Genomic DNA, 24735 nt, shown 5'->3' with positions numbered 1-24735 from the left:
TATTTTTCTCCCCACTCTAGAACCTATTACATGACTTTGAAGCCTGCTATTTCTCATGTTGTTCTCAGATGGGAAAAAGCACACAGTTCATAGCAGATGTTTGGCTAATAGTGAAATTTTACTGGTGTGGTTTCCAAATCTGTGGTGATCCCAGCTCATGAGGTTCATAAACCAGAAGCCACGTTTAATAACATTTAGATATTTGTATCTGAGTTTGTCTACCTGCTTTTTCAACTGACATAAAGTACCTGCTAGAAATAAATTCCCCATTTATCCTCAGTGTCACTTTCATTCTGAAGCCTCTCAGTACAGAGAGGAGGATGTGCTTACATGTATCAACCCCTGTGCCCCACACTCAGTGGAAAATAAGGGGTTAAGCCTTAGCAGCCTGTGCATGATGTGAGACTAAAGCTGTTAGAAAGCTGTCTGTCTAGTAGCTCCTGGGCTTTTCATCAGTTCTTAATGGCATGTTATTTTTTTAATGGGATGTTATTTTCAAAAGAGATTTAAACAGTTCTGGGATTTGTAAGAAGTTCCTGCAGTACAGAAATCTCAGAAGATAGCCTGGAAATAAAAATATGTATATTTACATTGATAAAAACACATACATGAGATAAAGCTTTGGCACAGTGCTTGATTTTGTTGTGTGTACGATTTTGACTGCCCTTAGTCTGAAAATGCTTCCTATAGCTTTTATTTACTGACAGAAAAAAATGGTAAGAAAAGCAGTTTTTCTCTGCAGTACAGCACAACACAGGATGCCTATAAGCACTGTATGTCTTCTATTACTTAAACTTGAATCATTCATCAAAACTGCTCTGAAATAGCTATTTCACATGTCACACTAAATATGCCTAATTTTCAACACAATACATAGAGTAGCTACCCTGAAAGGAAAATTCAGTATTTGGAGTGACAAAAAAAAAAAGAGAGTATGAAAAAATCAGAAGGAAGACTTACCAGTGGAAATGGAGGTTGCATTATTACACCAAACAGACTGTCCAAATATGCTTTGTTTTTTGGCTCAGATCAAAAACAGCGTACTTGTCATCAACATTATTTTATGTAACAAAGTGTACAGACTATAGTAGTATTTCATTAAAAAAAAACCCACATTTTATTTATTGCCTTTTTTAAAAGGCAGAGGTGATCCAGGAGAGATGTACTTTTTCACCGGTATTAGAATCTGAAAATAATACATCAGTTAAAGAACCCTTTTACTTATTCCCTGAAAATTTGTACTATGCCAAAGCTGAATTATTGAATTTTCTCATTTCAAAAATAGTCTTTGCATAAAATAATGAACAGCATTTGAATCTCTAAATCACAAGCTTATTTCCAATTGTTGCTGATGAAAAGGAGTACAGGCTTTTATGAGACCTGTTTTTTAATGAACAGATTGGTACATGGTGTACTACTTCTTTTTTAAAATGAGAGGGAAAAAAAGCCTATTTCTCATACTGTATGCACTATTGTAATGTCTTGATCTAGTTGTGCTAGGTTATTTAGGGGCACAAAGTAAATGTGAAGTGCTTTGTTTTCTCTTGAACTTCCAAGTGATTACTGCATTCTGTCTGTTGTGAGTGGCAGTTCTAATGACCATGTACCCTCTAATAGTATAAGGGATCATTAGAAAATACAAGAAACAAGCACGTAACTTAAGTAAGATCAGTGTAAGTATCAACTTCAAATTTAAAGAGACTTTTAGCGTAGGCTTTTCTAAGCCATTAAAATTCATTTTGAGTCCTCTCTGCATGCCTCCTATTGATTTGACTTTGCTAACACAAGAAGTGGTCAATTTTTTTTTTTTTAGGCCCCTGAAACAAACCCCTCTTTTCCACTTCTAAGCTCCTCAGTTCTCTCCTCTCTCCTCAACACACAGTGTTTTAGCATCCTTAAACTACCCCACAGTTACCACTTACTCTCTTGTGATCACTGCAGTACTCATGTCCAGGTAAATAGTTGCTTCACATAAACACAAAAGTTTTGTAGAAGGTGAATAGTGAGTCCAAAGTTTATTAGACGTGTGCAGCTTGCGGCACATGAGATAGATGTCAGCAGCAAATAGAGCATGTCCCATTTATTGCTTTTGATTTCCTGTCTGTGGAAGGTCTAGATCTATAGTGTGAGACTACACACCTTTGAAACTTGACCAACAATTTTGCAAGCCATAAATACCTTACTCAGAAAGTTAGATGGGGGTCCTACTAGTGCTTCATAGAGAATTAAGACACTGATAGATGAGAAAAACAGTTGAAGTCAGTTAGTGGTAGTACTACTCTGTAGTATAAGTGGGTCAATGTGAGCAGACTTAGTGAAATCCTTTGAAACAAAAGAAATTATTAAATCAGTTACTATTTAGGTCAATTACTCAAAATAAACCATTCATAAAGTGCCCTTGAGATAGGCAAGTCAAAAAGTATCAGGGATTTTAAACCCAAATTGAATCTAACCATTATTCTCGCTTACCCAAAGCTATCAAATTTTACCTTTCAGGAATAGATTGCATAAAGATTTCACATTCTAACAGGGAAGGTATTTAGCGTAGAACTGAAACAGTATTTCATCTATTTAAGATAAGTATGTGAAACAAGTTTTCCTAAAGTGTGTTACAATTTCATTTCATCACATTTCAAGCCATGTATGGTGATACTGTTGTCAGAATCTGAAGAGCAGTTTGTTGCCAATGCTGTGGAACTGTTGTTGCCTGACTGCTTTGAGGATTTCTGTGAACAAAACAGAGAGGAGGATGAGAGGAGAATCTGTGAGAATATTTTGTTGCATTTAGGTATATGTATTTAGTCTCAGATGCTTGGGATCTCTCCTCAAGTTAACAGAAAAATTAGGAAAAAGTTAAGAAGTACTGTAATAAATATGAACATGTCATTGAATAAACCCCCTAAGAATGTTTTCACTTTATCTGTAATATTTTTAAGCATCTTTTAAAATTTACTAAAGTTCAAGAAATTTTTAATAGTTATAAAGGTCAAATCTTTCACCAAATTATCAGTGTCTGATTCTTGTAATGAGACTTTCCATGAGAAAGCTCAAAGTAAAGCTGTTGGAATAGATTTATCATATTTCTACATTTATTTCCTTGTGCTTCTTATGGTGCCAACCATGCAGATGTTGATGCCTTATATTCAGCACATAAGGGTTACTGGGGAATATTCTTGGCATTATCAACATTAGAGCATTGTCTTACTATTTCCTTTTATTTTTGTAGTTGTAATTGCACAAAACAAAATAATATTTATTGAGGGAAAAATTAAAAAATATCTGTTTTCTTAAAGAAGATGCTTTAAGAAGCTGATATCATGGAAAGAATCAGAAGGTTTGGCTCAGTCATTGTGAACTTGTCGTGGTTTAAACCCAGTCAGGTAATTCGTTCGCTCACTTCCCCCCCCTTTCTTTCCCTCCCCCTGCTCTCGGAGGGACGGAGAGGAGAATCAAAAGAATGCAACTCCCACGGGTTGAGATAAGAACAGTTTAGTAACTAAGGTATAACACAAATCACTACTGCTACCACCAATGATAATAATGATAAAGGAAATAACAAGGGAAGAGAATACAACACCTCACCACCCGCTGACCGATAACTCGCCCCCCAAGCCCGACCAAGCTCCGACCGATACCTCCTCCAACCCTGCAGTCTCTCAGCCCTTCCGGCTAACTCCCAGTTACCTCCTGGGCATGACGTGCTGTGGTATGGAATACCTCTTTGGTCAGTTTGGGTCAGGTGTCCTGTCTCTGCTTCCTCCTGGCTTCCCCTCCTCCCTGGCAGAGCATGAGGCTCACAAAGTCCTTGGCCAAACCAAAACATCTCTATCAGCTCTGTTCCCGAGCCGAAAGTCAAAACACTGCACTGCACCAGCCACCAAGGAGGAGAAACATGACTGCTACTGCTGAACCCAGGACAGAACTCTTCTTTTAAACTGTAGTAACAAGGAATTAAATGTTCTTTCCAAAACAACAGAAATCAGGCCAGGCAGCTTAAAGTTTAGCAATCATAAAAACAAAAGCTGTTTGTGATCTGATAGACTTCATGTGGAGCAATAGGCTTTTGCATTGACCAGTAGCACGAAGACATCCAGAGAGTAACTGGCAGGTTTTGCTCAATATGGTGCTGCATTCACCTGCTTCTGTGTTTTATACTTGTGATCTATTGATACTTCAGTTTGATGAGATAGCACTGGACTGGGATCAGAGAGCCAGGCATTGTTAATCATAATGATCATGTATCTTCTCAAACTTCAAGCAAGTGTTTGTGCCACCAGTGTTAATATACTTTACAGTTTAATAAATATTACAGGATCAAAGAATTGAACTTAATTTGGATATGGAGAAGTCAGCTTAGCCACTGGACAGTCAGAGAGGTGAGAAATGGGAGTATATATTGAGTCTTCTGTTATCTTTAATCTAAAATTCTAAACTAACCCTCCCAGTTTTAAGGGCTGAATGTCTTCTGATTTTGTTTTGGCTTTTCTGGATGTGTTGTTTTGTGATTTTTGTGGTCTTGTTGTTTTTTTCCTTTTCTCCCCCTCTGAAATGTACCATCATGGTTAAAAATAAGAGAGAAAGGAGAAAAAAGTAAGCATGTTTACACTTTGTGTTGCTCACAGATTGCAGAGTATCTGTGCGTGGCTTAAAGCAGCTGTTTCTCCTGGTTACCTAACTTTCTTCTTTGAAATATAGAAAGAAAAAAAAACAACCCCAAAAACAAAAAAAAAGCAACCCACAACAAGTCTAAATGTCAGAGTCTAAATGAAGCCAATAAACCTTTTCTCAAGTTCACTAGTTCCTCTGGCCAAGTACGTTTGTTCTCTCTTAGGGACAAAAGCTATTCCAGCCAAAAAGCCATGATTTAGGCAATACTTAAACCAATGTTATGACCTCCTCTCCTATCAGCTCAAACAACTACAACAGTGAGAGACAGGGCTGCCTTCTGGGGTTTTTACCACGACTGGTTTGTTACCTTGGTGGTAGCTTTGTCAGAAGCAATAGTATTGCTGAAGCGCTTCTTGATTCTGGCCCAAGACTGGGTGCAGCTGGTGTGCAGGACCTACTCCCATTCTGTGGGGAGTGCTTTTGAGCATCCTGTAGTGACAACGGGAAAGAAAATGTCTTCAACTGTCCCAGCTAGATTTGCCAAAACCATTTCTTCACCTTCTGAGCCAGGAATAGAAAAGCAGAGGTTTAGTTCTGATTTTTGCTTGTTAGCAAATGTGGGTATTCTTTGTGTAGGTAGATTTCCTTCCCAACAAAAAGCTTTGTCATGAGGGTTTCTCAGGACAAATACACAGACCTGGGCATGGGATGCCATGAAAGAAAGACACACACCCAAATAATACCAACTCAAAATAATGAGTACCCCAGTGGTTAGGGTGCTTATGCTTAGTGTATTTCTTGCTTTCAACAGTATCTTTCATTTTGTGGTTTATGCATGCTAACTATGCATATATTAAAGTATATATGCCACAGTAAGGGTGTCCTAATTAAGCAGAATGTAAGAATCTCTCTTTCTGCTCCAGTGAGCAAGAAGATATTTTTTACACAATTTTCAAGATCTCCAGCTGCTGAAATGAATAAACTGGTCTTCTTGAGAGATTGTGAAGAGGAGCTTCTAGTCATGTTCTGTGGTGCCCAAGAGCAGCCAATTCCTAAAGTGTTTTCAGAGAATAATGAAAACGCAGAAACATCAAGGCTGGAAAGGACCTCTGAGATATCTGGTCCACCTTTTGTTTGGAACAGGGGCTTCGATTACATTATCCAGGGGCAATAGAATCAGCTGCTGCTTCTGAATACATTGTTCAGGGATAACACACATCTTTGTGATGCATCAATGCTGGATAGGAATATTTTCTTCTATGCAACTCTCCTGCATGCTTCTTTCTTAATTGCAAGCCCTCCTGTAGGAAGAATGGAAAGAATTAAAGCTGGTTTGAGTCTGTTTTACTTTGTACTGTTGCAGGGACAGGAACAAATACGATTCTGTCAGTTGTGTGCTGTTATCAGTGCTCATTCAAAAATCAAAAGATAACAGTGGTTTTGTTTTATCCTTATTTTTTAAACACTTCAACAAGATGATAATTTAGATACAATGCCATTCTCTTGTAGCATTTTATTTTCTTCCCCCACCCATTCAGGGTGATTATTTCAATTTCTAAGGATGCGTCATGTGGGTCTTCTCTTTCTTCTCGATCTGTGTCACCTTGTTCTTCAAGGATAATTGAAGGGAATTAGAATAAAACAAACTCTAGTAACAACATTACTCACTCTTTTGTTATCCTTTCCTGCTTTAGGTGACAGTGACTGGCCCCAAATATAAGAGTGGCTTTTCTGAAAACACCCTACCTGACTCAGAATAATGGATATCAAAGACAGAAGACACCGTTCTCTGACCAGGGGCCGGTGCGGAAAAGAGTGTCGCTATACAAGTTCTTCACTGGATAGTGAAGACTGCAGAGTACCAACTCAGAAGTCTTACAGCTCAAGTGAGACACTGAAGGCGTATGATCATGACACCAGGATGCACTATGGAAATCGAGTTTCTGACCTTGTTCACAGGGAGTCGGATGAATTTCCAAGACAAGGTTTGTTTAAACGTAGAACTGGTTTCTTTACAGTAATCCTCAGTATACAACCTCTGTTGCTTGTTAAAGTAACCAGTGTTATAAGGAGGTTTAATGAAAGAACTGTAGGAGAATGGATACCATTTTACCATTTCAACTGTTTTGTGTTAAATTACGTACTTTTCTCAGAATAAAACACTGTTATGGTAAAATCCCATATGGCCAACTTATATTCACTATTAATCAGGTGCCTTGGAATTCTTTTCCTGCTCCTAACTGTTATAATTTAAGTGTGGGAATGGGAGTGTTGTTTCCTCTGCTTTCATTTTGTCACTGCTTACTCCTCCTTCTCACTCTTCACCTCATATAAACTGGAAGGAGAAAACCTGTTTAATTACATTTATAACTGGCTCTAATGTTATTGCAGCATTGAGATCCTAGAATATTTGAAATAACCTGCCTTTGTGAACTTGTAAGCATGGTGAAGCAATCTCTTCTTTTATAAAAGGCTTCTTACTTTAAATACGTGTTATGTCCAATAACTAAATGTTTTACTCTCATTCAGGTATTCACTTATCTGAATCAATCAGAAGTCGTGTGTTGAAGCCATTAGTAGATATTGCTTCATAGGAACAGTATCCAATCATCTGGTTAACTTGACCAAATAGACCTATTAAATTGTCATTCAGCCAACAATTAGATATGGGTTTTAAAATAAATGGCCTGGTTTAGTTTTAGTTGAAGAATCAGATATGCTTTATATCAAGTAAGGTATAGGCAGTTTTGAGATACAAATGTACAGCCCTTTGTGCCCCCTCTATGGAAGGCAGATTATCCAGTAAAACCTGAATTGCTGAAACTCTACTACTTTATGTATGTGCTTGTTAAAGCCATGTGATAGTTCCCTACTGCATATTTCTGATACTGTGACTCAAGAAATTCTAAGTTCTTACTCTTCTCTGTGGAGATCGTTCAATGAAAGCTCTTTTTTATATATATATGATATCATGTCACTCAACTTGTTAATGCATTCTGCCAGCAGTCAGTGTCTGCTTTCACCTTTAAATCAAAATATCCATTAATTAGCATCTCTAATTAAACCCTTGTCTAATCCCTTGTTTCTCTCACATCTGTGTACAGACATTTGGAGGTGTTTGCATTGTGCTTGATCTATCAAACATCCAGTTCTGTTTTCTGAGGTAATCTCTGTTCTTGTAGGGTCTGTCTTTACTTATAGGTATTTAACTAGAGAGAACCCATCAAACTGCAGCTACATCATATGAGCTACCGGAGCCATTTTCACTGTGGTTTGTTCAGCCTTTGTGTACAGGAGTCATCTAAATATTACTTTTCCCTATCTGGATGATTGATGCTTCAGCTCAAGTGCCTCATTTTAGTTTCCAGGTCATTATTCAGCATTTCATGAGGGTGTTCTTTTTCTCTTGATTACTGATTTGACAACTGTTCATCCTCCTCCTGCTCTTAATGTGTTCTTATCTGCCCTCTTTATGAAGGGGACTGCAAATTGTTGGTAACTGAATTGAAACACTCGTATTATGTTTTTTTCCCCTTTCCGTTAGTCTGTGGTGTTGTGTCTCAATGAATAACATTTATTTTAGAAAGCCAAAGTCAGTTTTTGTTAAATAATATAGAATCACAAAATTGTTTAAGCTGGAAAAAAATCTGGAAAAGGTCATGAAGTCCAAACCTTACCCCAGCACTGCCAAGTCCACCACTAAACCATGTCCCTCAGTGCCATCTACATGTCTGTTGAATATGAGCAGTAAGTCCTTCTTTTCCTGCTTTTGTTAAGTTTAGAAAGCAAATTTCTTAAGAAAATAAGTCTGTATAACAATTGCTTGTATTTGAAAGCTTGGGTATATTTCTGGGTGTACAGTTTCTCTACTGACATGAAATCTGAGATAACTGGCAAAAATTAAGTTAAGGCTTAGTACATGTTCTCACTTTCTACTTTAATGTTGTAGGGATAAAAATGTGGTTCACACAGTAGAAAATCCTGTTCATTACATCTTACACATGCAGTTTCCAGCTGCAGACATCTAGGAGTTTATACATGTAAATTTATTCTAAATTTGAGTGGGTGTTTTGATGGGATTAAATTCTGTAGGAAATAAACATGCTTAAAATAAATAGTCTTTAGAGAATTTTTTATTCTTCTATTATAAAAAAAGCTTGACATTTTTAAGCAATTGTAGATATCTTCTTCAATATTTTGTCTCTTCTGTTAGCAAAGCTACATGCATTTGACTTCCTGAAAAAATATCTGGTTTAACCATGGTACTGGAACTGCTCAAAGAAGTTGGTTTTAGCTGCTGCCTGATCATATATTACTCAGTTATGAAAATCTGTGAAGCGTAAGACCAAGTTGTACTACTTCCATTTTTGTTTATGATGGCTCGACAGTGGAATGCTAATAATAAAAACTATATTCAGAGCTCAGAAGTCTGAAACAGATCATTTTGTTTGCTTTAGTATTTTATTGTCATTCTGTTCTGACTTGATTGTCTTCATGAAAGAGTAGATCTCCGAAATAGAAATCCCTCTGGAAGCTAGTGTGAATAAAGCATTTGATAGGAAAATTAAATGTTGTTGGAAGTTTAGCTCTGAGAATATAACTTTAAAGCTTGTCATCATTTGCATGTTTTGAAATAAGCTTATTTACTAATTGCTGACCAATGCGCCTACCAAAGTATGTTCCTCTTTGGCGTAGATGCTGCTTTCTGGCATGGAATTTGGAAGTTTTGGTATAAAGGATTGATGGATGACATGACTGTATATTACCTGAAGCTCCTTAGTCTGGCATAACTTTTACTGTGATCTTTTCTAAGATGTTTACCTGTAATTTTTCTAAATAATAGAATCCCACTTTTACAGTTGTTTTTAATGTATCGGTAATAATATTTGTACAAAGTGATCCAGGATAAGTTTAGTATTTTTGTGTCGAGCTTTTTTTCCAGCCATCTTCAAAACAGGTGTTCAAGTTCTTGGCTAAAATGACAGGTCCATGCCATTAATTTGTCTTAGATTTTCCCTAATATAGTAAACTATAGATAGAAATGTATTCGTAATTCAGCACCTGCACTGGATATTCATTAGTCAATCAATCTCAAAAATGCAGCCCTTCAGTGAATCTGAGAGAACTTTCAAACATCACAAGATTTATTTAAAGTGGAGGAGTCCTTTTTTGAATGCTGTATTTTAAGATGAATAGAAACTTTTATACTTTCTACTAGGATATGTCAAAAGCTTGACAATGATTCAGCCACCTCTGAATATTTGAATATTTTACAATCTTCTGGTAATATGTGAATTTTCTCTATGCCATGTATTTTTCCAGCAAAGAGAACCAATTATCAAACTTTAACTTTTTTTTTTTTTTACTTTTTTTTTTCTTTTTAAAGAAAATACCTTCTTTCTTACTTCATCTGCTGACACAGCACAGTGAAGGTAGATTTCCTGTAACACAAAAAAAAATGAGGATTTTAGAAAAGCTCTTTAAAGAGGTTGCTTTGAAAGGCAATTTTTCTTCAAGTATTCTTTGTAACCAAATTGTACTTAAAAGAACACTGTAATAAGTTGTTAAGAGTTTTAAACTGGGCTTCAAAGGGGTGATTGAAAACTTTGCTTTTCCAGAGTTCCCTGCTTGGCATTCATAGCTCATGGATTTTGTTTCTGCTTGAGCCAGGCTTCAGCTGATGCAAAATTTATTAGCCAATAGTTACAGTGAATGGACTGCTTTCTCATTCTCAGGTCAGACCTAGTTTAGCAGTAAATCTCTGCTGTGAAACGTTAGAACAACTACAGTATATGATTGAAGTTAGTAAAAAGAAGTCTAGAAAAGACAATCATGTTAAACTGGACCTAACAGCCTTCTGACATATTTTGGCTTTTTTACCACAGTTGAATTGCTTTGTGTATGTGACTGCATCTCTTTTTGTATAGTGAGATAATTTCAGTAATGAACAGCAGCCAATTCCTTTCTGTATGTCAGCTCAAATTCCATTTTTTATTCTTTTATATGTACAAACATGCTTTCTAATCTTTTCTAACGCTATAGGTATGTTAACGGGAGTTAGAAACTAGTAGTGACAATGATTATAATAAGTTTCTTATAACATCCCTTAAGATTGTCCAGTATTTTTATTAACATCAAATAGAAAATTGTTATATTGGTAGAATTCTCAGAGAGGGGCACTTGGGAAGTGTAATGCACTCAGTTTTCTTCCACGTGCAGTTATGTTACCATGCCATACTACTCATAATCTCTTGGGTATTTCATACTGCATCTCTTTTCCATATATATTCAATAGGTTTCTTGAAGGAAAAAAAAAAAATCAATAAAAAAAAACCAAAACCCCAAATACAAAGCAGCCCAAACCAGTCTGATGAATCTGCCTTCTATTTTTTACAGCCTACTTTAGGGCAGCTCTGATTGCTGAGAAAAATGAATGTTGTTTTTACTTCTCGTTCTTCTTCACATCATAAATCTTTCACCAAATAATTTACTGGGACACATCCAAAGAAGCACATTGCAGTAGGAACGTTTCATGAGAGTGATTAAGCTTGTCCAGATTGAAAGTTATTGTGGTCTGGTATTCTGTGTTTGGCAGTGACTGATATGCTGCTGTATGGTGGGGCTAGTTGCTGTCACAGGTTCTCAGACTAACTAGGCTTTGACTTGCTGCTTCTATTCCCAGTAACACCAAAATTAGATTTTGATTATCTTGTCATCAGACACAAGTCATATTCAACTTTCAGGCTCAAGTCTGCATATCCCTTCCAAATCCAACTGAGTCTTACTCATTCTACTTTTAATATTTCTTTCCAGAACCTGTGACCTTTAGCAAATTAGATGCTCAATATGTACATTTGGATTAAAGACATTACAGAAAGCTTTTTATTGTATGCTGGTTAGAGAGGAAGCACATTCTTAGTTTGTCTGATTGGGTTTGGATGGCATTCTGCAACACATTGCTTTTCAGTGTATCCATACTCTTAAATAATCAAAGAAAATCCAAGGTAGAGGCAGGTGGCAGAAGCTTGGATAGGAAGCCCTTAATGTGGAATCAGATGCAGGGTAGTTTGTGTGGTGAAAAAGCCCTCAAGGCAAATTTCCTGTTAGAACTGGTGTACATGTGTAACTTCCACTGCTGATGAATCAAGATTTACATTGTTTTAATGGTTACCTAAGAGATACGTGATCCCAGTGTGAAATATTTATTCAGGTGAGAAAACTCTAGAAAGCATGGCGTTAGTAAGAAATAAAGATTTATGTTTTAATATGTATACCTTATTTAATAAAGCAAAGGCATTGAATGAAAACTCCCTCCCCTACCTTCTCCCTTCCCAAATTGTAAAAACTTATATGGTTCTTATTGTTAAGTGATTTAGAAACATGAAAGTACTTTTCATCTGTGCTTTCCTCTTTGCTGATATTGTAAATAATGGAGCTATGTAGCAGCATTATTAAAACAGCAAATAAATCAAAGTACAAAACTTTATAGCATCCTTCTCAAAAGTGCATTTAGGAAAGGAAAATGTAAGAAAGTCTAACCCAAAATCTAACATGCCTCCTCTCATTTATACTCTAGTGTCAGGTGGCCTTTTGAGCTGCAGGTATTAAGATCTGCTGATAAGTAGGAATTAAACTAAAACTTTATGTGTATTAGATCTGAGTCACAATTAACACAAAATCAAAAGGAAATCTGCTTGGAAGTGGCTTTTCAGGGAAACGTCATGGAATAGACTCTGTCTTCAAGGTTACTTCCAAGTGCAGACGCATGAATTGTTTTCTCTTGCTCTTTTGTGGGTTTTGTTTGTTGTTAGGGTGTTTTATTTGATTGGTTTGGTTTTGGTTTGTATTTTTTTATTTCCTTTTGAGCAGCAAGCTCCCTCATTTGTGCATGGTAGTTTAAATCAGTTGTTCTGGAAATCTCTTACTTTCTACTTCCGTTCCTCTGCCATCCGGCGTTCTTGGCATTTCACCACTTGCTATCTTCATACGCTGTGAGTCAGTTTGCTGGGTGTGGCTGGTTGCTCAGACCTACTGGCAGTAATTATTGAGTAGTCAGCCTGTCTAACACAGGCTTGTTGAATGAAGGTTCAACTCTTGCTCCCTTTCCTATCCGACTAGCTGAGCAGCTTCTAGATCGGCATCTTTGGTACTGCACGTGGGGAGGAAGAACCCCAGGTACCAGCACAGGCTGGGAGCTCACCTGCTGGAGAGCAGTTCAGCTGAGAAGAACCTAGGAGTATCGGGGGATAGTAAGTTGACTAGGAGCTGGCCCTTGCGGCCAGCAGGGAAAAGAGTGTCCTGGGGTGCACGGGGAGCAGTGTGGCAGCAGGTTGAGGGAGGTGATTCCTCTCTACTCAACCCTGGTGAGGCCACATCTGGAGCACTGTGTCCAGTGCTGCTCAGTATAAGACAGGGAGCTCTGGATAGGGTCCAGCAGAGGCCACAATGGGTCTGGAGAAGAGCAGACTGAGAGGGGATCTCATCAAGGCAGATCAATATCTCAAAGGTGGGTGCCCGGAGGATGGTGCCAGACGCTTTTCAGTGGCGCCCAGTGCCAGGGCAGGGAGCAATGGCCGTGAGCTGAAACACAAGAAATGTCACCTCAACATGAGGAGGAACTTTCCATTGCTGGTGGCAGAGCCCTGGCACAGGCTGCCCATGGGGGCTGTGGTGTCTCCCTCCCTGGAGACATCCCAAACCCACCTGGACACGTTCCTGTGTGACTGCTCTGGGTGCCCTGCCCTGGCAGGGGTTGCACTGGGTGATCTCCAAAGGGCCCTTCAGCCCTGGTGGTTCCGTGAGTCTGTGATCTTGGCCAGTGAGTGCTCCTCTGAGAGAGCAGATACTGCTGAATGGCAGGAGATGTATTTCAGCCTGGCAGTTCAGAGGAGGCCGTTGCAGTACAGCATGTTGAAGTATTTAAAATGTCATTGCTAAGGAAAGGATGTAACCAACTGGCAAGCTAAATGCACAGTGTAGTTGGTTAAAGTGTTACCGGGAATCTTGTTCTAGGTGAACGTAGTAAAGATGGAGTTGAATGAAATATTCTGTCCTGAAACTTTATATAGAGAAATGATGGTGCTGACAGAGGATGCCAGTAATAATTAATATGACCAGTGCTGAAAAGCACAGTACTGTTCTAATATTAATATGTATTTGTAGAATAAACAACAACCAGCTAGACATAATATGTGAATTCTGTGTACACACACGGTTTCTGTTGGGGAATAATTTTTTATTCCTGTCAGTTTTTCTCTAGTGATCATTATTAAAAATCAGCATTTGTTTACAGTTTACATTGCAGAATCAGCATGCAGGGATTTCCCAGGCATCTACAGAATCATACAATCAGCCAGGTTGGAAAAGACCTTTAAGATCACTCAGCCCAATCATACCTCAACAGCACTGCCAAGGCCACCCCTAACCCACGGCACCGAGGCCTTGTCTCCACGCTGTGTGAACACTTGCAGGGACGGTGACTGCAGCCCTGCCCTGGGCAGCCTGTTCCAATGCCTGAGCACCCTCTGGGGCAGGAATTGTTCCTCAGCTCCATCTAAACCTGCCCTGGTGCAGCTTGAGGCCGGTTCCTCTTGTCCCATCCCTTGTTCCTTGGGAGAAGAGACTGACCTCCACCTCACTACAACCTCCTTTCAGGTGGTTGTAGGGAGCGATAAGGTCCCCCCTGAGTCTTCTCTTCTCCAGACTGAACCCCAGTTCCCTCATATGTAAGTATATATAGATGTATGCTCCTTTTTTTCTAAAGAATTATTTAGCTTTTGAAAAGAGCTTCTGGGTATTTTACTGCTGCTGTACTGGACTCCTCATTAGTTGGTGATTAAGTTAAACTCAGTTCTATTTTTTTAACCATTTACAAAGTTACATGAGCATTATGCAAACTAGATAGAAAAGGGCATCTTCTAAAACATAGGCAGTATCCACTCATGTAGTTAGCACATGCTGTGAATGAAAGAATTTTTTTTAAAACCTTAGGCCTACTCTATAATAGGCTTAGTAGTTACCATTCTAATGCAAATATATTTTCAAAAGCACTTCAAAATTAATAGGAACTGCACTTCCTGTACTTTATAGTTCCAAATTTGTATCCGGGAAAAAGGTCTTGTGCTTTGAAACAACAAAGTGTTTGCTTGCCTTGTAATGCTAGGGCTGAACTGAATGTTGAAGGAAACCTTGCTGTACTTTTTTTAATTCTCATCCCTTTGTAATATGTAACAGAAGTCTAAAACTTTGTATACTGAAAGTAGAAATGTTTGAGCCTATAAATCCTACTCCATTTTCTCATATACACTGCATACACTTCCAAGTTTGTAATATTTAGACACATCCATGTGGATGCTCATTCTCTTATTAAATTCATCATAAAGGGAAATAATGCACTCCAAGGTGATGAAATAACATCTTTCCTTTTAAAATGAGATATTTTTAAGTGAAAATACTTATTTCTTGATTAATCCTACTAACACAAATAGCTAACCTGTGCAAATTCTGCAGATATTCCATCTTCTCTGGGTTCTTGTGTGTAGTAAGATCTGCAGTTTAACATAGATATTTTTTAGGGTGTATTTTCCAGCAAGAAGAGTTTGGAAAAGAGGCTGATTACTTGTGAGTGTTCTCAAACTGATGAAAAGAAGAGATTCAGATGCTTTTCTAATACACCTATTACCGTGCAAATCTCAGATTTAAAAAGCTTTTACGCTTGATCTGGGTTTGAATTGGGCATTTTTGTCCCTGCATCCTGCGCTCGTACCAGAAAATTAGTCTTCAGAAGTCACATAGTCCAGAATTTACATTAGTGAATATTGTTTCTTTCTCCTGTGAAGTTGGGATCCCAGTAAAACTTGGTTTCTGGTAAGGAGGAGTTAAGCCATTTGCTTCTTCTCCTTCTCATAATACAGGAAGAAAGAAATATTTAAAGAAAATGGAAATCCCTAAGTTTTAAACCAACAAAGGCATCTATTTTGGATTATACATTGTTGAGCTGTCTGATATCAGATGTTTTTAAAGTCCACATCTTCAGGAAAAGAAGGAAAGGCTTAGTCATTTGTATTTTTTTGGAGTGCGTGGAAGATGGGATGAGCACCAGAGTGCATTCACAGCTCCAATGCACAAGTGCATTTTCAGTTCAAATGCATTGGGAATAGGCTTTAGGTGTTTATTATGTTTACTCTGTAATTGTCTTTTGCACCTTATTTTTTCTGCCCATGTTCTTTTCAATAACATTGTTGAGGACTAAATTCTAGACTTGGTGGACAACTGGTTGGTCTGTGGTGATGATTACTATATTTGTGTTTGTTTTCTTGTCCCTGTTTGTTCTCCTAATACCTCAAACAGATTAAGGGATTTTTAGAAGGTTTTCAAATATTGTGACTGGACCCAAATGCACCCAGTTTACTTAGAAAAACATAGGAAACTTTTAAGCAAACAAACAAAACCACTACCCAAACCTCCTGTTCTTCCTTAGATAACCATGGATGTTTTGGAGTTGGGTCAAAGTGCTGATAACCAATTCACTTAAAGCCTATAAATGGGAATCAAAATTAGTAAAAAGAAAACAAGAAGCAAGTATAATTGGGTAAGCAGGCCCAGCAATTTTTCTTTCGTTTGTTTTTTTTTTTTTTTATTGTTTGTCTCTGAATTCAGCATTTAAGATCAGAAGACCTACCAGTTACCTTGTTTGGCTTCTTATCCAGTTGCTCATTAACTTTCATCTCTATTTCTACACTGATCCCAGTAATCTGTCCTTGAATGAAACACATTCTGGAGTCCGGAAAACATCAACAGACAGAAAATCCACCATTTACACTGGTGAGCAGCATCTGTAAAAAGCCAGCCTCCATGTGAAGAGCAGATGCCAGTTTCTCTTTGGATTCTGGAAACTGGCTTCAGTTGCTAGCCATTAGGTCTGGTGATGCCCTTTTCTCTTTTACTGGAGCACCCATAATGCCCAGTGTTTTTCTTGATGTACGCAGTTAGATTCTTCAGTTAAGCCAGTTGTCTTTTCTGTGAGCTTTATCTATCCATTATCTGTCTGTCCAAGTAGAGCATCTTCTGTCATGAATTCAGATCTGTTGCTTGTTTCTAAACCCTTTCCAATCTTTTAGTCTTTCTGTAAAGGTAGTAAAATGTATCATAGCAATGCTGTATATGCCTCACTGTGGTAGATGAAGACTTGTTGAAGAGACTGAGACTTGTACACATATAGCCCCTTCACACTACTTCCATGTTTATAAATCCAAGATTCAAATTAGCGTCTTCTGGGTAGCAGTAGGTTCCTGTTGAGCTGTTGGTCCATCATGCTTCCTAAACTCTTTCAGAACCTGGATAGCTGGCTAAACAAAATAGCATGCAGATATTTTTATGTATTGCAATTTTTTTATATGAGTGCTCAGCTGGAAGTGTCTTACAGTGAATGCAAAAGTACATGCCTGTGAATGTAGACCATATTGGAAACAGAGATTTACTGTCCCAAAGTGTAATGCTTACTCAGCCATCTGATGAGATTTGAGCGCTAAACAGTTTGAGAGGGATGCATAAAGCTGTTTTATTACAAGATACTGTTATGAATTGTAGCAGCCTCCCTTATGTTATACTGCTGTTGCCAAACAAGTCACGTGAATGTAAGCAGTTTTATTTGTAATTACTTGCTTACATTTCCTTAGAATATTTGGGTTATAGCTGCTGGTGATTCCTACTCCTCCACTGGTGGCAATCCCTACATCCTGTTTAGCTCAGAATGAAAAGATACTTTTTAAACTCTGGAGAAAAACCTCTCTGAGGAATGCTGCTTCTGATACGTGATGTGGAATGGGTCTCAGATGTTTGTGTGTGTGAAAGAACCTTGTTAAAATGGATGCATGAAGTTTATACAAGAAAACTAAAAAACCGCCACAAACCCTGTTCTGTTTCTTCTTAATGCAGTGAAAGGTAAAGTAGGAGACTTCATTTTAGCTGAGTTTTATCAAGTCCAGAAAATGGAGAGAGGAATTAACTCATCTAAAATGATGTTATAGGAAACAGAACTCAAGAACTAGTTTTTCTAAACCTTAGACAAAAACTGGATGTTGCAAACTAAATTTGATGCTTGAAAATGTTCTTGACATAACACTAAAAGCAGTGCCTGTTGTCTTATGATTTGGTTCTCTGAGCTCTGTGTAACTACACTTGTTTTCGATGCTGCTAGTTAGCTCTGTTTTTCTTGTGACAATCATTGCTTTCACAAAGATACTTGCTTGAGTTAGATTACAAGAAAAGAGTTTGATCATTGGCACTGAAATGTCCCTTCTGTGTAGTTTATCCGATGTAATTTTGAAAGTCAAACTTGGTTTTCTGTTAATTACCATGAGTGATTGTTCTTCAGCTTAATAAACATTTTCCTTGGAAGTTCTTACCAATATCATAGAATCATAGAATAGTTTGGGTTGGAAAGGACCTTAAGATCATCCAGTTCCGGCCCCCATGCCATGGGCAGGGATACCTCGCACTATTCTGTTCCATTCCTTGCATTGCTTCCTTTGCCCAGGTTATCAGCCCAGGTATGCTTACTATGCCTAGCATGGTAAACATCTCTCAGCTGTATGCCCATCACTGTCATGTTTCTTCTTTCCTTATCAGCTTGTTTATCCACTCTTAAGCTCTGAATCTTGGTACTTGCTGTCACTGTGTTTCTTCTCTTAGAGTGACTTTTCAGTGTGTTCACATGTGGCCTAAACTTCTTGGAAAGGTTCATGTATGGTGGGATTACACAGAGAGCTACACCTGAGGTTTTTTGGTTTGGCAGCTCCACCAGCTATCATATAATGTAAGGAAACATCTAATGTTAAGAAAATTTAAATAAATATCCAACCAATAGGATTTTTCCCACTATTCCATGTGAAAAAAATAGATTAGCATTTGGTCAGGTTTTACCTAGAAATAGCAAGTTGTGTGCTGACTGCTGGCTAGAAACAAGTTTAAATTTTAATTATATGAAATAGTAAGTTCTGAGTTGCAGGATGACTCAGTCCACTACAGCTTTGTCTTCTCAAATACATTAATTAATATTGTATAAGTATGGAAGTAAAAGCTACCAGTGTTTTAGGTTTTGCTACTGAAACCACAGGCAATGTAAAGTTTGGTAATTTTCAAAACAAAGCACCAAAAAAAAACCTCACAAAAAAGAAGAAACAATCATGTAGAACAAATAATAGGATAAATTTCATTCCCTGAAGCAAATGGCCTATTCCGTGGTAACTAGTCTATTGCACAGTATTCCAGCTTTTCTGCATTATTTACAATAGGATACTGTGTTTTAAAGAAGATGGCAGTTTAAGATGGCATATTAATTTTTTTTAAAATAATATTAATATTTCAAATGATGTACTTACAGGACCACAAGTCTTTCTGGAAGTCATATCCCATTTGATTTCATATTGATATCCTGTTGTCTCTTAAAGTTTTTCTATCCCTAAGACAGACATCTGAACAATATTAAAGCTAAGCTAAAATAGTGCTGAATCTCTGGGGAAAACTATTACCTTCAATGAAAATTCTTCACACTATGCTCAAACTTTATAACACAAAAATGGTAGTCAGGACATAATTTTTGCTTAAGTAAACTTACTGGATAGGTGGGGATTAGTCACATAGTATCTTGTTTTGGGGGTTTGCATTTTAGTTTCTAACAAGTCTATTAAATTTGATGCAATTATATTTTGGCACTAATTTTAAAAGAAGAGTGAATAAAATTTTGTGTATGGGTAGGCAACTAAGTGTGTGTGCTCCTAGTATTTTCTAAATTCTTATAAACACAGAAATAAAACTCATAAGACATTATTACCAATATCTGCTTCAAGCACTGAATTTGTAAAGTAGATTGTTAATAATATAAGGAATGATATATCACAGCTGTAATACTGTGTCTTCCGAAATTAATGAACAGCTATAATTTTCATAATGAAAAATTAAAATAAGGTTAAAGTGGTTTATAAGACTGCCTACAGACCTAGCAGCACTCTAAATAGAAGAAAGAACATTAAATTTGAGGAACTTGCAAATATATATTATCTAGTATTGATAGAGGACAAAAATCCTGTACTTGTATTTAGGATTGTTGAATGTGGACAATTCAACGAGAACACAGCACAGAAAAATGAGATGTTATTTGCTCTCTGAAATCACTGTGTACACAACAGTTTGTGGGTTTAGATATCTTCAGTACTTCAGTTTCCCGATTCTCTCTTGTTGACTCAGTGCAACAATCTCTCATCTGTGTTTGCCTGTTTCTTTACCGTTTCTAAAGTAAAATGAACCTTTGTGTTTGCTTTTACTGTTAACAACCTGTAATGAAGCTCTTGTTACTGTGCATTGGCTATTCCGGGGTAATTGTGCCAAAGTTACACAGATGAGGACCTGACTTAATGTATTAGGGTAGTTTTGAAAAAGTCTACTACCCACATGTGTTTGCCTTTGAGAGATGGTATTGCACAGGTAAGGCTTAGCTGGTGTTTCAGAAATTACCCTTAAAGAAAACATCTAACTCCATGATGACATTCAGTTTCAAACCACAAGGAGCTGCTGTGACATGTTTGCCATGTTCTTGCATTGCCCTGAGTGTCAGTGGCATGGTGGGATGGGTGTTGCACAGTCAGAGGCTCTGAAACTGCCTTCTGTAGCCACAAGTGTTTGCCCTGGCAGGAGGTTGGGCCTCCAGTACACGTAGCGAAGCATTCAGAGGCTGACACGTAGAGACTGAGAGGAGCACTGTAATATTGCACTTCTCTGAACTTTTTTATTTTCACTTTGTGTAATCCAGAATGACTGTAATTGAGAGTATATTTGGAATAAGCAGGCTTTGTGGTTATCAAATGTGTCAGCTTTGCTTTTTATGTTTATATGTCGGCTTTGTAACTCTTATAAGCTGTTATTGCATGACAGACTCCTCCATCTTAAATTCAGACTCTTAAATTCATCTTCTCCCTTCATTTTTCTGACAGCATAACAATGTTATACCTTGATCCAAGTATGCCTGGCCCACACAGGGGGTTTTCTGTGTGGCTTTTTTTCTGTAGCCATCACTACACTAGGCAGAGCAGTTCTCCTTAATACAATTCCGGTGAGGTAGTTCTTTAGAGTCAATTTTCTGTAGATCTTCAGTATTTCTACAGCTTGCAAAACCATAACGGATAGGATTTATCCAGTTTTTATGCAGTATCTCTTTTACTGCTCAGGATCTTGGTTTCCAGTCTAAGAAAATCTGCACCAAATAAATTTCAGGACTATGGCAACCTATCTTCTTACCAGATGTGGTATTTATGAAACAGAAACATTGGCATTCTGAAATATGGCGACTCTTTGTAGAACAAGATGAGCTTGCATATCTGCGTAGAAACAACTTAGAATGAATGACTTGGCAGATTAAAGAAACCCAAAATTAAGGGGTGATTTTCACAGTTGTAATAAATTGTAAAATATACAAATATCTTTTATTAGCACTGATTCAGTTATTGAAGCCAAAGTATCAATTTGCTCAGCTATGGAGTAATGAATTTGGAGAATAATAATATAATAATTAAACCTATAGTTCTGTGGGTTGTCCTTTATTCCCTTTTTGATCCTGGGGGTTACATTTCCCCTTTTCCAGTCAGCAGGAACTTCACTGAACTGCCATGACATCTCAAATATGATGAGCAGTGGCTTAGCTACTTCATCCACCAGTTCCCTCAGGACTCATGGATCAGATCCCATAGACTTATGCACTTTAAGGTTCCTTGAGTGGTTTTGAACCTGATCTTCTCCTACAGCAGGTGGTTCCCTATTTGCCCAGTCCCTGTCTTTGCCTTGTGCAACTTGAGCAGCGTGGCTGGAGCACTTGCCACTGAAGACAGAGGTAAAAAAGTCATTGAGTACCTCAGCCTTCTCCATTGTCCCAGGTAACCAGGGCTCCCATATCCTTCCAGTGAGGGCTCACAATTTCCCTAGTCTTCCTTTTATTACTGATGTACCTAAAGAAACTTTTCTTGTTCTCCTTGACATGCCTGGCCAGATTTAATTCTGTCAGGGCTTTAGCTTTCCTAACCTGATCCCCTTCTTCACTTGCACCAGGACACAGTAAACAAATGGCTCAAATTGATAGATATTTACCTTAGATCCTCTTCATGTGACTTAAATAATGTTCTGCAAGACTGAAGATATGGTAGCAAATCACAAATTACTGTTACCAAAATGCACAGTAGATTTCCACAAAATGATTGAATAAATTAAGCCCCTGGACATGTTTATGGTGCTGGTTTTCAGAATAGGAATTAAAATCTGTGTCTCTGGAGTTCATATGACTATTTAGCAAGGAAACAGACTAGTAGTTATTGGTAGCATCAGTGAATATCAAGTATGTTTTTTAAAATAAGAACTGTACACAATATGTTTAAAGCCTGTATTAAGTCCAGCAGTATAGTGTACATAGAGTTGTGTTTATACAATATGCCTGAAAAGATGCCAAATTGTTTGGTTTAAATTAATCTTGTTCATATGTAGTGAGATGTTTAAAATAAGTATTTAATTTGTTGTTTGCTCATGTAAGAGAAATTCTCCCCTACAGAGAAGACATATCTAAAAATCCTTTTTCATTTCAGCTTTCAAGACAGAGGGTGAAGTTGAGCTAAATCTCTGCACAAACTTTACCTTCCTACAGCCTTTTTATTAGAAGATATTTTTCTGTTGTCAGCAGCTCCAAGAAGAGAGTATTGTGGTTAAATTCTGCATATGATCTTTGGCAGTCACAAACCTCCTTCAAAAAACCCAAAGGAAATCTGTTAGCAGATTGAGCAGCCAAAGTAATAAGTAGACCCTGTTGTGTAAGAGGGCAAACTGTGTATCCTTATCATTTATCTCCCTCCTGTTCCACTTAAAAACGTCTTTGTACGGACTATCTTAAATTTCTGATGACTCGAGGTTGTAAATTAACATACAGCGTAATCTGAAATGCAGATGAGGGGAGTGAGGGCACTTGTGGAAAGTGGCTTCTTGTCTTACTGTCAAGGAGACTGTTATGCTTGAAGTTTTATATTTCTGCTGAAATCTGTAGATATTTTTGGATACGCAGGTGGTAGAGTGTGTCTGTCAAATTTTCTAGTTCTTTTTTTCTCTCAAGGAATTCTTTGCAAGATTCTTTAGATTCTTGGCAATATATTTTAAACACATTTGTTTTCTTCTTTTTTTCTCTGCATTCAGTAATCGATTGCATGATTTTCTCCCATTGGACATCCTTTCTTAAGTACTCCTAATGTGTGCACAGTTATACTGGTAAATTAAAGGCTTTTAAATTCCCTGAAAAGATTGTTTCTAATGAAGCTAAATTAAGTGACAGTATCTTCAGTGTTGAAAAGGCAAGGTAAATTTTGAGGTATGAGGATTGATATGGAAGACAGTTACCAAGATAAAGAGAAGATTAATAAGGCCAGTCGGGAGCAATGCTTGAAAGAGGGATAAAGAGCAAAAGGTATCGGTATGGGCTTTAGGGTGCTAACTCCAGAGAGGAGCAGAAAGAAGAGACAGCATTAGCAGAATTTTTGGAGCTAGCTCTTTTCTGGAAATTCTTATCAATAAAGTGGCTATCCCAGGCAGGGGGAGAAGTAGAGATATGGCTTTGCAAAATAACCTGGAAGGAGGTAAAGGGAAAGGCACATGTAAAATGGTATCAGTTGGCATTACTCTATAGCTTGGGAGCATCATCTGGTGGTAATGGTACAGGAGTAGGTTCTGCTTCTTGCCTACATAGTGGAATTGCTATGGAGCAACAATAAAATAGATCTGTGGGAAGCCAAGAGCATGGCTGTAGATGCAGGCGGTACCCTGCAAGCTCATCAGCAACATATGTACTTTCGGCAGCACAGGCAAATGCTGCTGTAACCCCACTTACCTTCACGCTCCTATTGGATCCTCCTCTTCTGTTATCTGCAGTATGTTTCCATTTTGGGAAGGGGAAGCCAGGAAAACAGGTCATGTATTCTGCAACCTGGGAAGTATTATCTGACAATGTCAGGAGAAGGACAGAAGGGGAGGGTGTGTTCCCAGATGTTCACATGGACCAAGCCCAGAAGAGGTTGTGAGTGATGGTGGCAAGTATAATGGATGTGCATCCTTCTAATTCTTTCTCTGCTCTTGTTGCTCAGTGCGTACAGCACAACTGATATTTTAAGGATGGCTGAAATGTATGTGGTTGGCTTTATTTACCTGACGGTGATGTGTCTGAACTGTGTTTAGCATTCCTTCCTTTCTTCATCAGCTCATGAGTTTCTAATTTAACAAGAGCTAATGAGCTTTTCCAAATTATCTTACTGTCAGCTCTCTTAAATTGTCATTTGTCTTTTTGTGTTAATTTGGGGAAAGAAAAAAAGAAAAATAGTGCAAAATGACTTTCCTAAAACCTTAAGAAATTTTATTCCGAGTAAAAAGCCTTTGTTTAATTCCTGAGTTCAGTGTGTCCTTTAAGAAGTATTTAGGCTACAAACATAAATACTGCTTAAGCTCTTGAGGGAAAAAGCTCCTTAAATTCATATCGCCATATAATTGTTAATGTTTCAAAACCACAGACTGGCTGAAGGAAAAATCAGTGGTGTAACTGACTCTCCCTGAAGTGCAGCGATAGTCAAGTCCATATCTATGTAGATAGCTAATGTGCAAGTTTTCGAAATAACCCTATGCTAAACATACAATTGTCACAATAAAACATGTTTTTTAACATAGCAGGCTCTGTCTGTAACTGCAGGAGTGCTCTAACAGATGGCAGCTAGGGAAAGCATTATCTGAGAGAGGAGGATAAAGCACAAGTGAGCAGCTTGCCCAGATCCCCAGCCCACGCAGTGGTGTGCAGAGGCCAGCTTGCAGGTGCAAATGGCAGGGTACTTTAGCGTGGGCTGTGGGACAGGTGAGTGGCTGCTGGCATCTTGGAAAGCAGTTCTGCCTACCTAAGTGGAGTTCAGAATAAAAGCTTTCCCCATTAACTGTGAATTAATCAGGTTGTTAAATAGGAGTTTAAAGGAATGTTCAACTCAACAGACTCAAGTCTTTTACTAGTACTAGGTGTTTTTCCAGTTGTTGTCAACCAACAGTGCATTAATATTATGGAAAATTGGG

General features: G+C 37.9%; 1 protein-coding gene across 2 annotated transcripts in view; it reads left to right on the top strand.

The window, feature by feature from the left end:
• TENM2 (teneurin transmembrane protein 2) overlaps nt 1-24735 on the top strand; it is a 679035-nt gene that overhangs the window by 142786 nt on the left and 511514 nt on the right. For both annotated transcript variants that reach the window (XM_057415147.1, XM_057415146.1), the window contains one exon: nt 6303-6593. In XM_057415147.1, the coding sequence (XP_057271130.1) occupies nt 6368-6593 (226 nt within the window). In that variant the 5' untranslated portion in view covers nt 6303-6367. The remainder of the gene's footprint in view (nt 1-6302; nt 6594-24735) is intronic.

The sequence above is a fragment of the Pezoporus wallicus genome, unplaced genomic scaffold (genome assembly GCF_028554395.1).
Source record: "Pezoporus wallicus isolate ANWC-B61680 ecotype Strahan unplaced genomic scaffold, APGP_CSIRO_Pwel_v1 contig_4161, whole genome shotgun sequence".
Lineage (NCBI taxonomy): Eukaryota > Metazoa > Chordata > Aves > Psittaciformes > Psittacidae > Pezoporus > Pezoporus wallicus.
Note: the sequence above shows the minus strand (reverse complement) of the source record. Positions and strands in the feature narration are given on the sequence as shown.